Genomic DNA, 13,156 nt, shown 5'->3' on the forward strand with positions numbered 1-13,156 from the left:
CTGTGAGAAAACCTGGATATAATAAATGCATATGGTTAGTTAAATATTTCAACCTAAGAGCTGCTATTGAATGGATTTTGATTTGAGTTCTTGGTAATAATTGAACACATGCTATATCAGTTTATTGTGCTATCGAATTAAAAAATTTATTATGTTGTTAGTATGAAGCAACAGAATAATGAGGTAGTATGCCACATGAACTGGCCAAGTTGGAGAGGTCCACCTCTCCTCTTGTTGAAGGCAGGCTTTGAGTTCCAACTTCATGAATATACCCCAGAGTGGACCATGAAAAATGGAAAAGGGTCATATGAGGATGTTAATCATCATGGTCATTGTCATTGTCATTATCATTGTTATCATTATCATTAATTTGATAAGTGATGGGGCTTGAGCAACAAGAGAAAGGCTCTGGTTGCAGGAGAGTCCCCAACGCCCAAAAAGATGTTTTACAACAAGAGTTCACTGAAAAAGCCATAAAAGAACCAACATCAGCAAATTCTCTTTCCAGGGAAGAGGAAAACCAACAAACTCTCTTTTCAAACTTGGAATTTGCAAGCTCATCCCATAAGGAATTGTAGCATTTGGTCCTTTTCAAATTCACCTATTCTTCTTATTCTCTAGGGGCATAAATGGGTGATTCTTGTATGGTGTTTGAGAAGCTATTTTATATTTGAGGAGCTACTTTATGTTTATAATGAATGGTTGGGTGATATTATTGAGGAAGTTTCTTTCTAATCAAGTTTTTATCCGGTTCAGGAGTCAAATTATTATCCATAGTGATTCCAAATCAAAATGGATGGTCAATGACAGATTCATTTACTTGGAAATTGTGGGTGAAATAGGGATCAATGAAACAAAAATGCTGAAAGATAAAGCTGGTTGTCAATAGAGACTACATTATACTTGTCAATAGAAACTACACTATACTTGTCAATAGAAACTACATTATACTTGTTAAAAGAAGGAAACTACATTATACTTGTCATGAGTTAATTTTTTCTAGCGTGTTCAACTCATTTTCGTCTAACATAATCTCTTTAGTTAAGTGAAAACCGTTTCTTATTACTTGATTTTAGTGGAACAACTGTTTTAATTCCAGTTCCTCATATTGGTGATATTCACCTGCAGATTCAAGCACAGGATATTTGTGTTGGTAATGTAGTCTGGCTTCGTGAGAATGAAGAAGTGCCATGTGATCTTGTTTTAATTGGCACCTCTGATCCACAAGGTGTTTGCTATGTGGAGGTAAATATGCAACTCTGTGTATTATTCTGATTGGCGTAGAGACATGGCAGGTCCTTTGAACTTCTTGTTTGTCTTTAAGGTGTAGTGAATCTGTTTATAGCATCCTTGTTTGATGTAGAGCACTGCCTTTTGGGTTCAAGTTTTTGTTCAGTTGATGTAATGCATGTGAGGATTTACCTCTTTCTCTATAATTTGTCTTGGGGATTCTTTGGTGGTGTTCTCTATTTGAATTGGCTTCCTCTTCCTTGTCAATAATGTAAAGGCAATGTTAAACTCTCCTTAGTTTTCTTACTCAAGGTCCCATAAGATATGCATGTTTAGAGACTTGTTAGTTTTGGTTGCTTGCTTGGTGGGAGATTGCTGGAGATATCAAATTATGCACTTATGTTAGGCATAAATATAGGAAGTGGTAATATTTTATTTTATTGTTTATTTTAGTGTTATTATTATTTAGTGATAAAGTTTTATTTTTTTTATTAGAAGTGATAAAGTTTTATTAGGGTTAGGATTATTAAAATCAGTTTCTTACTAAAGTTAGGATTGGCTATCTATATATTATAGTTTTTAAAGGCACACTTTAAGCATGCCTAGGCTCAAGGCACATTCATTCCTTAGTTATAGTGACTCATTGGCCAAGGCATGCACTTTGTTGGAGAGGCGTACCTTGTCTACTTTACTTTTTGTTTTTAAACACTTTTATTCTTGAAATTTCCAACTTTATATTGAAATTTATATAATTCCATTATTGTTTTTTATTGAATGTTTCTTTTATGTTTGGAATCTTAAATTTTTTATTGATTGGCTTGGATTCAGAATCATATTTTATAAAATTGACATGCATCCTAAGTTGCAGTTCATTTTGCTCAGGCATGCACTTTGTGTTGTGCCTTGCGCCTTGCACTTGGGCCATAACAGACTTTTGCGCCTTGCACTATTTAAAACTATGCTGTATATACGTTTAGTGATGTTAAATACTTAAAAAAGACTTCAATTAGTAATATTTTTAATTCTTTGAAATTTCTCTTCTACTTCTATTTCTTTGATTCTTTCCCCTATATATTTTTTTTGTCTAGTATCCTATATCAGAGATCCTTCACATATAGGAGGAATTTCTCACATTGCTTGTCTGTAAGTGCATGAGTCCAAGTTTCCACCATGATGCACCTCCTGAAAATGTGCACATATAAATAGTACATCTTTCCTATTGTATAAAATCATTATTAGTCAAGAAGTGCTTTAAGTGGAGTAGATGTAGTGTGTACCTGTGGGATTATATGGATTTGGTGCTTCTTTGATGTTATCCAAGATTTTGCTTATCAAGACCTTCAGGCTGCTGGTGCATTCATGACTCTCTGAGGTTCACCAAATGGGCCACAGGCTGTACTGAACCAGAATTCCCCCCTGTCCTGATGTTGTGTGTTTAATCCATAATTTAATAATCCTTAGTTTCTATTTTGGTTGGAATGAGATTGTGGAGGATAGAAGGAAAAAGTAGCAATTTTTTTACACTTATTTTGTATCTAAGTTGTGCAAAAGTTGTTGAATCCTGTCAGAGTGCAAAACTATTAGGGTCCTTTCCCTGTTTCTTTTCAAAAATTGTTTCCTTTAAACTTCTAAGCAAACTCAAACTTCCATGAGAATCAGCAGTTTGGATAACCCCATGGATCTCATGGGAACCAATTAGAGCCTTAATATTTTATGTTGTGAAGGATGTTGATATTTTATTGGGACAATGACCCTTGTTTTCCAAAATTTCAGTGACTCTAATAATGTGACTTATTTTACAGACAGCTGCCCTAGATGGTGAAACTGATCTTAAGACGAGGGTTATACCCTCTGCTTGCATGGGCATAGATTTTGAGCTATTGCACAAAATGAAGGTGATCTAATATTATATCTTATCATGGATGGAAGATTTTGTGGCATTTTCTCTTTGATATTATTATATTGTTACATTATTTCTTTCCTGGACAGGGTGTTATTGAGTGTCCCATTCCAGATAAGGACATTAGAAGATTTGATGCAAATCTGCGTTTGTTCCCTCCGTTCATCGATAATGATTTTTGTCCTTTAACCATAAAAAACACAATTCTTCAGTCGTGCTACTTGCGGAATACAGAGTGGGTTTGTGGGGTTGCTGTTTATACAGGCAAGTTCTCTTTTAATAAAAGGTCATATGGATGTATCATACTTGTTTATTTACTGTGTGCCTTTAGAATCTTTGCTTTTTCTATTTTTTGTCTCTTTTTTTGGCTTGTTGAGAGCAGTCATTTATCTAAAGGAGTTGAGATAGAGGAAGAATTCAACAAAAATAGAAAAAGAGAGAAAAAATGGTTCTCAATGGATAGTTAAGCTACAAAACATATTGTGCAGTTGGGAAAAAAATTGATCACATTATATATTGATAATGGGAGGGAAAACGTTCAATCTTGAAGCTAATTAGAGATGGCATCAATAGCCTGCCTTACTTGCCTTATTGGGACTAATTTGGGATTTTCATGTATTCTTTTATATCCAGGCTTGGTGTAGGAACTTTAAAATCAGCTTGGGCTTGGACTAGGCATATTCCATCTTATCATTCTTGGGTGGTTATAATTATTTAGTGGTTGCCCTATTATTTATGGATGTCCATCTCATCAGCCTACTTGCACTGCCCTGCTCCCTGTTGGTGTGTAGTTAGGATATATAATCAGGTTCTACTGGATGTGGGGTGGGATTTTCATAACCTGGTGCATGTTTGATTCTAACCTGTTTGTTTGGGGATCAGGTTGGCATTGATCTGAATCAAGTTCTCCATTTTAATTTCTATACTAGATTCATGGGTATGGTTAATGTTAGATAAGAAGCAAAATTGAGAAAGAAACCCAAAATGCAAAGTTTGTGCAAGTGGAAATCTTTAATTACTAAAGAAATTTTGGAGAAATGTTCCTTTATATGTCTTGTTGGGCGATGTGGGTATCCTTGAATCATAATTTTATTTATTTAGTTTAAATTTTATTTTTTTATTAGGAGAGAGAGGAAAGCCTTTTTATTTTGCCATAAGGCAAGACATATCCCTGAAAATGTAAGGCATAATTATCATTATTTATTATGCTTTTCACAATTAGAAAACATAGAAAAACAATTAACAAAATCACACTAGATGTCCTTAAGTTTTAAAATTTTTTTAGTGCCAAACTGATTTTGGTGCACTGAATTGCTTCAATGTCGTCCAATATAAGTGTGAAAAGATATTACTCATTGAAGTTTCAAGAATTTCAAAGCAAAAGGTCACAAAGAAAATTAATTTCAATTCCCAATTTTTTTATAGGTAATAATATGACTTTGTAAACAATCACAAAAAGATCGCGGACCAAGATACACATGATGTATATGATTGTGCCAAGGTACAATAAAAAAAGAGAAGAGTGTAAAAAACAATTTCCTCCCTTAAAGAACCCAACTGATCAACAAACTTACTTAAAGACATTGAAACTTTTATGTACAACTTTACTCATAGGAAGAAATTACTAAGGAAAAAGCTTTTAAAAACATGGTGAAACTGCTTCTTATTTTCAAATGACCTTCAATTCATTTCTTTCCAAATCCTTCAAAAAAATGCACGAAGGAGCTACTATCCAAACCTTCTTACATTTTCTTCCCATGAAGGATCCAATCCACCTTAAAAGAGCCTCTCAGATTGTGACAAACGACACCTAAGAAATGCGAAACAAGGAGAAGAGCAATTGGTAAAGAGCCTTTGTCTTGGCACAATGAAGAAGAATGTGATCAATAGATTTTTCTTTGACTTTATGTGAAAATCATTTGTTAACCAACGACCACTCTCTTCTTTGAAGTTGATCTAGAGTCAATACCTTCCCATAAAGCTTTCCATGTGAAGAAACTTGGTTTAGATGGAGTGGATACTAAACAACAACTGTCAAAAAAGGAGTATCATTTCTCAAATCCATCCACTCCACCTTGTCATCCTCCTTTCTATTGACCACCTTACCTTACAGTTTACAGAGGAATTGTTGTACATTATCCAGCTCCCAATCATTTAATTGTTTAGAGAAATAAGAGTCCTAATGATTAGAACGGGAGGTGGCAAGATTCTATTGTGGAGGTAAACCTCTTTATATTGTTCGAGTCTAGTTATGGCAAAGTTTTGGGTAGCGATTGAATCGAAGACGTCTGAAGTGTCTATAGAGGAAATCAAAGGGAAACTAAAAGGTATCATTGTGGAAAGGAGTAGAGGCTTTTCCTCTTGGATCAGGTTTGGGGTATCAAGTTTGAGAAAGCTACTGGAATGCTTTGAAGAATGTTGTAGGGAGGAAAAGAAAGGAAGATTGGTTAAAGTCTGGGAGGAAGAGGGAAGAAAGTTCCGGTTGGAGAGGCGTGTAAACGGGGCAGGAAGATACGTCTTATGCTCTGTTGTGGATGTAGAGGCTAAAAGATTCTGTTTAGTCTTTCCTGAAGGAAAGGGCGTGATAGGAGGATGGGCCATTCTAGCCGAGAAGCTAAGGGCGTTGGGGATAGTTACTAAAAAAGAAGACAAAGGTGTAGAAGCAACCCAAATCAATTCAAAAAAGAAGGATGCAACAATAGATGATGAGGAAGAAAGGTGCAGTGGTAAGAAGAAGCAGGGGGAGAAAAAGAGCTTCCTAGATGTGGCTAAAGGATCGGCTGGAAGGGTAGGCGAAGAGCTGTGGCTTCAGGCTGGAGGAAGGGGATTGAGGAGGAGGGAGGAAGTTTTGGGGCGTTGCCTAGTTGGTAGGTGGGAAGGGGCAGTGATGGAGATGGAGTTAGATTCGTTTAAAAACTGGGGGAAACGCAGCTGGAACCTTAGGAAAGGAGTTAAGGTGATGAAGCTGGGAGAACCTTTCTTCTTGTTGGAATTTGAAGATGAAGGGGAAGCAGAGAGGGTATTAAACAGGGGGACGCGTAGATTTAAGGATAGGCTGCTGCATTTAGAGAGATGGAATGAGGAGACTGGGTGTTTAAAGGTTGGAAGCCAAACAAAAGAAGTTTGGGTAAGAGTGGTGGGGCTTCTGCTTCATTGTTGGAGTGAAGAAATGTTCAAAAGTATTGGTGATTGCTGTGGAGGTTTGGTGGAGGTGGATGAAGATACAAAGAATCTTTCTCAACTTCAATGGGCCAGGATTTTGGTAAAGAATGGCGGAAATTTTTTTCCAGGAACTTTGAATTTAGTGGTGAAGTCCTTCTGCTATGCAGTCCGCCTGTGGTGGGAGGTGCAGCCTAGAGTTTCAGCAGTGGAGCCGATGAAGAACTTGAGATGGAGAGAGGGGGAAAGGATGAGGGATCACGCGCCGGGAACAGCGGTGGGAAGGAAAAGGAAGGATGGCGTGCAGCTGAAGCTGATGGATCAGGTGCAGTCAGAAAAAGAACGGGAAAAGAAAAGGGTGATGGTGACAAGATGGGAGTTTCAGCTGATGGGTTGGCAGGATATAGCAAGGAGGAAGGAGAAGTGGGCTCAAGTGAAAAAGACTGTGTGGGTGGGCTTGATAGCTGCAAGTTTGGGTGCGAAGTGACCCAGCCCAGAAATAGTCAAAACCTGGAGCATGAGAGTACTGAGGCGTTGGTAGAAAAACAAAAGGTTATAAATGGGTCAATGGCTCGTTGGGAAAGGGGCCAGTCAAGCAGAGATGGGGAGTGGGCCGATCATGAAGGCCTTGTAAGTGTTAAAAGAAATTTTTTAGGGGTGAGAAGCGGGCTTCAAGGGTGGATATCTCTTTCTTGCAATGGGATGGGCTGGGTCATTTGGACAATAGGCCCAAAGTGGTAAAGAAAGATGGGCAATCCAACTTAGCGGGGAAATACACCTCGGTGGAGCAGGCTTCTTATGTTGGCCCATCTTTTTTTCAAAAGGATGGGCTGGGCCGGCTGGACCACAGACCCAGAGTGGCAGGAGGAGAGGGGCAACCCATCCTAGCATCAGTTTGGGCCCCGCTTGCTTATAAGACTCCCTGGGATGAGCCCGACGTAAATGCTAGGCTTCGTCTTGCCTTGTGCCAGCTGAGGAATTTTTCGTCGAAGACAGACTAGTCGGAGGGATGGGGCCATTAGCGGCGAGAGGGACACCAGAGCGCTGCTCAATAACGGACGAGTGCTTTTTGGAGGAAGTTTCCAAGTATTCCTTCTTAAAGCCTTCGACTGTTTGCGTGTGGGGGGGTCGGGCCTCTTCTTCTTCTTCTCCTTTCTCTGGGATGGGGGGCTCTTTGCTTGAGATGGAGGAGAGATGTGGCCATGAGGTCATTCTGAAGGAAACCGAAGAGGGGTTAAGTATCAACCCTCTAAGCATGCGTCTGGCAGAAGAGAGAATGGGAGAGAAGAGTACGAGCGGGTTGTTCCCGCTAAAAGATGGAAGGAAGAAATGGGGCGAGGAAGATGAAAAGGATATGGAATCGTGGAATTACAGCTGTTTGGCAAAGTTTTGCCATTGTTTGGGAATGCCAATAGAGGGTTGTGAGAGGGATATTCTGAAACTTCTCCATAAAATGAGGGACAGAAGAGATAGAAGTGAGAATTTAAGCGGAAAAAAGAGGAAAGGACAGAGAACCTCAAGATTTGACCGCGAGTTGAAGAAACTAGAATGGTCGGTGAATTATAGCGGGTCAGGAGGGGACAGGGGGTATCAAGAGTGTGTTACATGAGGATTCGAATTGTGTCATGGAATGTAAGGGGGGCAAATGACAGAGAGAAGAGGAAATTGATTAAAGATGTGATTAAAACCCAGAAAGCAGATTTAGTGTGTCTCTAGGAAACAAAATTGCAGGAGATGACGAGTGCAATTGTGAGGAGTTTAGGGGTAGGAAGATGTCTGGAATGGGGGGCTTTGAATTCAAGGGGTGCGGCGGGGGGTGGGGGTGTTCTGGGACAATAGGGTGCTGCAGTTGGAGGAAATGGAGGTGGACAATTATTCAGTTTCTTGCCGGTTCAAGAATGTTGAGGATGGTTTTTGCTGGGCGTTTTCAGGAGTTTATGGGCCCTCTGTGAAGGTGGAGAAAGAGGAGTTTCTGAGCGAATTGGGGGCCATCAAAGGGCTGTGGAACGAACCGTGGTGTGTTACTGGTGACTTCAACATGATAAGATGCCTTTCTGAGCGGAGCCGAGGAGGTCGCCTGTCCCCATCAATGCGGAGATTCACAGAAGTGATAGAGGAGTTAGAGTTAAGGGATTTACCCCTTCAGAGGGGGATGTTCATGTGGAGTGGAGGTTTTAATAATCTCTTAAAATCGAGAATTGACCGGTTTCTTATCTCTGAAGATTGGGAAGCTCATTTCCGGGAGTGTATTCAAGGTGTTTTGGCTAGACCAGTATCAGATCATTCTCCAATTATTCTTGATGGAGGGGGGATGATGAGAGGGCCCACACCTTTCAGATTCGAGAACATATGGCTGAAGGAGGAAGGCTTCAAAGAGGTGCTGAGGAAATGGTGGGAGGAGATCCAGATTAGTGGGACAGCCAGCTACATTTTGAGCGAGAAATTGAAGGCTTTAAAGCCGATTCTGAAAAAATGGAACACAGAGGTTTTCGGATAGATTAAGGTTAAGAAGCAAGAGGCTTGGAATTCTTTGGATTTCTGGGACAAGGAAGAGAGGGTCCGCGAATTGTCCTTGGAAGAGGAAGAAGCTAGAAAGGAGGCAAGAGAGATGTATAAGGAGTGGGTCCTTTTAGAAGAAACGTCATGGAGGCAGAAGTCCAGGGAAATTTGGTTGAAAGAGGGGGATAGAAATACAAGGTTTTTTCAACAGATGACTAATGCTCATAGAAGAAGGAATCAGATGAATAGAGTCAAAGTGAACAGGAGATGGTACAATGAGGAAAAGGAGATCAAAGAGGTGGTGTGTAGGGTGTACCAGGGGCTGCTAGCAGACCCGGGGGGGTGGAAGCCCAGGATAGATGCTTTGATGTTTGAAAGGTTGAAAGAGGGGGATGTGGAGGGGCTGGAGAAGCCTTTCACAGAGGAGGAGGTTTTTAGGGCTTTGTCAGGCTGTTGTGGCGAGAAAGCGCCAGGCCCTGACGGTTTTTCAATGGTTTTTTGGCAATTTTCGTGGGATTTTGTTACAGAAGAGGTCATGAACTTCTTTAGGCAATTCCATGAGACCGGGAGCTTTGTAAGAAGTTTGAATGCAACTTTCCTAGTGTTGATTCCTAAGAAAGGGGGGGCAGAGGACTTGAAGGATTTTAGGCCAATTAGCTTGGTGGGAGGGTTGTATAAGTGGCTAGCTAAGGTGTTGGCTAATAGAATGAAGGGTGTCCTAGCCAAGGTCATCTCAATGTCCCAAAACGCTTTCGTGGAGGGACAGCAGATTATGGACGCAGTGCTGGTCGTTAATGAGGCAATTGACTCCATTGTGAAAAGCAATAGAGGGGCGATTCTCTGTAAATTAGACATTGAGAAAGCCTATGATCACGTGGATTGGGATTTTCTTTTAGCAGTGATGGAGAAGATGAGGTTTGGGGAAAGATGGTGCAGGTGGATAAAGTGGTGTCTATCCACTGTTAGGTACTCAGTTATGGTGAATGGAAGCCCTACGGGTTTTTTCCAAAGCTCAAGGGGGTTAAGGCAAGGAGACCCCTTGTCGCCGTACCTTTTTGTAGTGGTGATGGAGGCTTTCAGTGCTTTGATAAAGAAGGCAGTGGCTGGGGGGTTTTTGGCGCCTTGTTTGATTCGGGGAAGAAGAGGCGAAGGGGTCCAGATATCACATTTGTTGTTTGCTGATGATACGCTGATATTTTGTGAAGCAAAGGAGGATCAGTTATTGTATATGGGCTGGTTGTTAATGTGGTTTGAGGCAATTTCAGGGTTAAGAGTAAATCTGGAGAAAAGTGAGCTGATTTCGGTTGGTAGAGTCAAGAATGTGGATGAGTTGGCTGATGAGTTTGGTTACAGGGTGGGAAAACTGCCTTCCACTTATTTAGGAATGCCGTTAGGTGCCCCGTTTAAAAGCATTGCAGCGTGGGATGGAATAGAAGAAAGATTCAGAAAGAAATTGGCTATGTGGAAGCGTCAGTACATTTCAAAAGGGGGGAGGATTACTCTAGTGCGTAGTACATTGGAAAATTTACCGATTTATTTTATGTCGATTTTCCAGATGCCTAGAGTGGTTAGAATCAGATTGGAGAAGATTCAAAGGGACTTTTTGTGGGGTGGCGGGGCTCTAGTGCAAAAACCACATTTAGTTAAGTGGTCAATTGTATGTTTAGACAAAAGAAGCGGAGGGTTGGGGGTTAAGAATTTTGGGGCCTTCAATAGGGCTCTCCTTGGCAAATGGGTGTGGCGTTTTGCAAATGAAAGAAAGGCTCTGTGGAACCAAGTGATCAGAGGGAAATACGGGGAGGAAAGAGGAGGGTGGAGATCTTGTGAGTCTAGGGAGGCCTACGGGTTTGGGTTGTGGAAGGCAATAAGTAAAATGGGACATCAAGTGACCCCTTTTGTTGGCTTTGTGGTGGGTGATGGTGAGATAGTGAAGTTTTGGAAAGATAAATGGTGTGAAACCATCCCTTTGAGCGAGACTTTTCCTTCTTTATTTGCTTTAGCTTCGAACAAAGAGGCTTGGGTAAATGAAGTGTGGACAGCCGAGGGGGAATGGGGGGGAAGTTGGAACCCTTGTTTCAATAGACCTTTCAACGATTGGGAGTTGGAAGAAGTGGAAAGGCTATTTTGTTGCTTGGAGGGGAAGAAGGTTAGGGGGGATGAGGAGGATAAGGTGAAGTGGATGACATCAAAGGATGGGGATTTCTCGGTGAAATCTTTGTATAGGACTATGCAGCCGGGGTCTCTTGCTTTTTTCCCTTCAAAAATTATATGGAACTCTTGTGTGCAGCCCAAATTGAGCTTTTTTGCGTGGGAGGCTTCTTGGGGGAGAGTTCTAACCTTGGATCGCTTGCAAAAGAGAGGTTGGGTTATGACAAATAGATGTTTTCTTTGCCATAAGAGTGAGGAGACAATTGATCACCTTCTTGTCCATTGTGAAAAAACGAGGGAAGTATGGATGGTGTTCCTTTCCTTTTTTGGTGTTTCGTGGGTTTTCCCCCGTTCGGTCAAGGAAACCCTTTTAGGGTGGAGGGGGTCTTTTGTGGGAAAGAAAAGGAAGGTGGCGTGGCAATTGGGACCGTTATGCTTGTTTTGGGTTATTTGGAAGGCTAGAAATTCAATTGCATTTGAGGATTGTGAGCTGTCCATTCAAAGGCTGAAAGCATCTTTTGTGTATTTTTTGTGGTCGGAATCCAAATTGTGGATAAAAGATGGTCCTTCGACCTTAATAGATTTTATAGACTGGGTGTGTATGCGTTAAGGGAGAGGTTTTTTTGTTTTGCCTTGTCCTTTGATGTTTGGGCCCTTTTGTAAGGGGGTAAGTCCCTTTATACTGTAATTTGGTGGGTCGCTTCTTTAGCGCCTCTTTGCAATACAATCTTATACTTATTGATCAAAAAAAAAAAAAGAGTCCTAATGATCCCTCTTACTTGTATGGTCTTGCAAATCTGCTGCCTAAGCCTCTTTTGATAAGGCTAAATCATGCAAAGATGAGAAAGAAACACATGATGGCTCATTCTCATGTCACCTATCCTTCCACAATTTCACACTTCTCCCATTCTCCACGAAAAAGGAAGTTCTACCATTAAAGGTATTTTAATCCTTCCTAATAGCTTTGTATAATCCAACACCATATTCATCTTTCACATCATAAGACCATCACTCTGTTACCCTCCTTTTTCCTCTCCTTGTTTTCCACTTATGATCTATCTCCAGAGAGCTCTCCTTTTAGATGTGTATTGCCAACTCCATCTACACAAAAAAGCCTTATTAAACCAAGAAAGACATCTAACGGTCAAATCCCCCTTTCTTTTCTTTATGTAGATAGTCGACCACTTCACTAGATGAAGTTTTTGATCAAAAGCTTTGCCTTCCCAAAGGAAATCTTTTTATATCTTCTCAAGACTGAATTTGACTTTCCTCGGTATATTAAATTATGAAAAAAAATATATGGGCAAATCGGATAATGTCTTCTTGATCAAAATAAGTCTTCTACCTTTGAAAATATATTGGCTTTTCTATATTGATGGCCTTTTACAAAACCTCTTTTCCATCCCATCCCAAATTGCTACTGATTTAAAAAAAGTGCAGAGTAGAAGCCCCATATAAGTAGACAAAAGCTCTCATACCTTGAACACCAATTCATAGGCTAACTTCTTTGCATTATCCACCTTTCCAACGGGAATCAACTCACTCTTTTCTATGTTAATTTTGACCTCAAACAATATGAGCAACTATCTTAAATGAACCATTCAATCTTGAGAAGCCCATAAAAGACAAGAGTATCGTTTGCAAACAACAAATAGGATATCTCCTTCCCCTCCCAACCACTCTCCCTGACCTTAATTCCCGACAAGCCCTCTTTGAAAGACAACTGAAAGTCCTTATTGCTATCACAAATATATAAGGAGAAAGAGGATCCCTTTACCTCAAACCCTTAGAGCTTTGAAAAATGCTGGAAAGGGTGTCATTAATAATCACAAACTTTATAATCTTATTTTTGTTACTGTCATCAACCCCCCTAACATTACAAGAGATAATTTGTAACTTCATTTGTGGATTCAAACTTCTTTAACTCCCTTTTATATTTCGATGAGACTATATTTTTCCTCATTTTCCCAACATCCAGCCTTTCTGCTCCTTTCTAGCATTCATCCTTTTAAGGAGAGCTAAAATCTTTGCCTTGAAGTCTTCCATCAGCATGCTTAGACAATTATTGAAAGCAATCAAACTACTAAAGGACCAATCTTCCAACACAGCCAATTTCCCCATAGCCATCCCATACACTAAACCATTTTTCCTAATCTCCTTATTTGCCAAGACTTCACATGACCTATTCTCATACTATGGGAAATCCATTGGTCAACCATC

At 40.3% G+C, this 13,156-nt stretch overlaps 1 protein-coding gene across 3 annotated transcripts in view; it reads left to right on the forward strand.

Moving 5' to 3' along the window:
- The window catches only part of LOC100252404 (phospholipid-transporting ATPase 2), a 57,145-nt gene that overhangs the window by 3,916 nt on the left and 40,073 nt on the right, over positions 1 to 13,156 (forward strand). For all 3 annotated transcript variants that reach the window (XR_009467196.1, XM_002276079.5, XM_019223616.2), the window contains 3 exons: positions 1,129 to 1,245; positions 3,033 to 3,125; positions 3,220 to 3,394. Coding sequence is in view for 2 of the 3 variants with exons in the window: in XM_002276079.5 (XP_002276115.1) it covers positions 1,129 to 1,245; positions 3,033 to 3,125; positions 3,220 to 3,394 (385 nt within the window). In the remaining variant the exon portion in view is untranslated. The remainder of the gene's footprint in view (positions 1 to 1,128; positions 1,246 to 3,032; positions 3,126 to 3,219; positions 3,395 to 13,156) is intronic.

The sequence above is a fragment of the Vitis vinifera genome, chromosome 12, assembly GCF_030704535.1.
Source record: "Vitis vinifera cultivar Pinot Noir 40024 chromosome 12, ASM3070453v1".
NCBI classification, from domain to species: Eukaryota; Viridiplantae; Streptophyta; class Magnoliopsida; order Vitales; family Vitaceae; genus Vitis; species Vitis vinifera.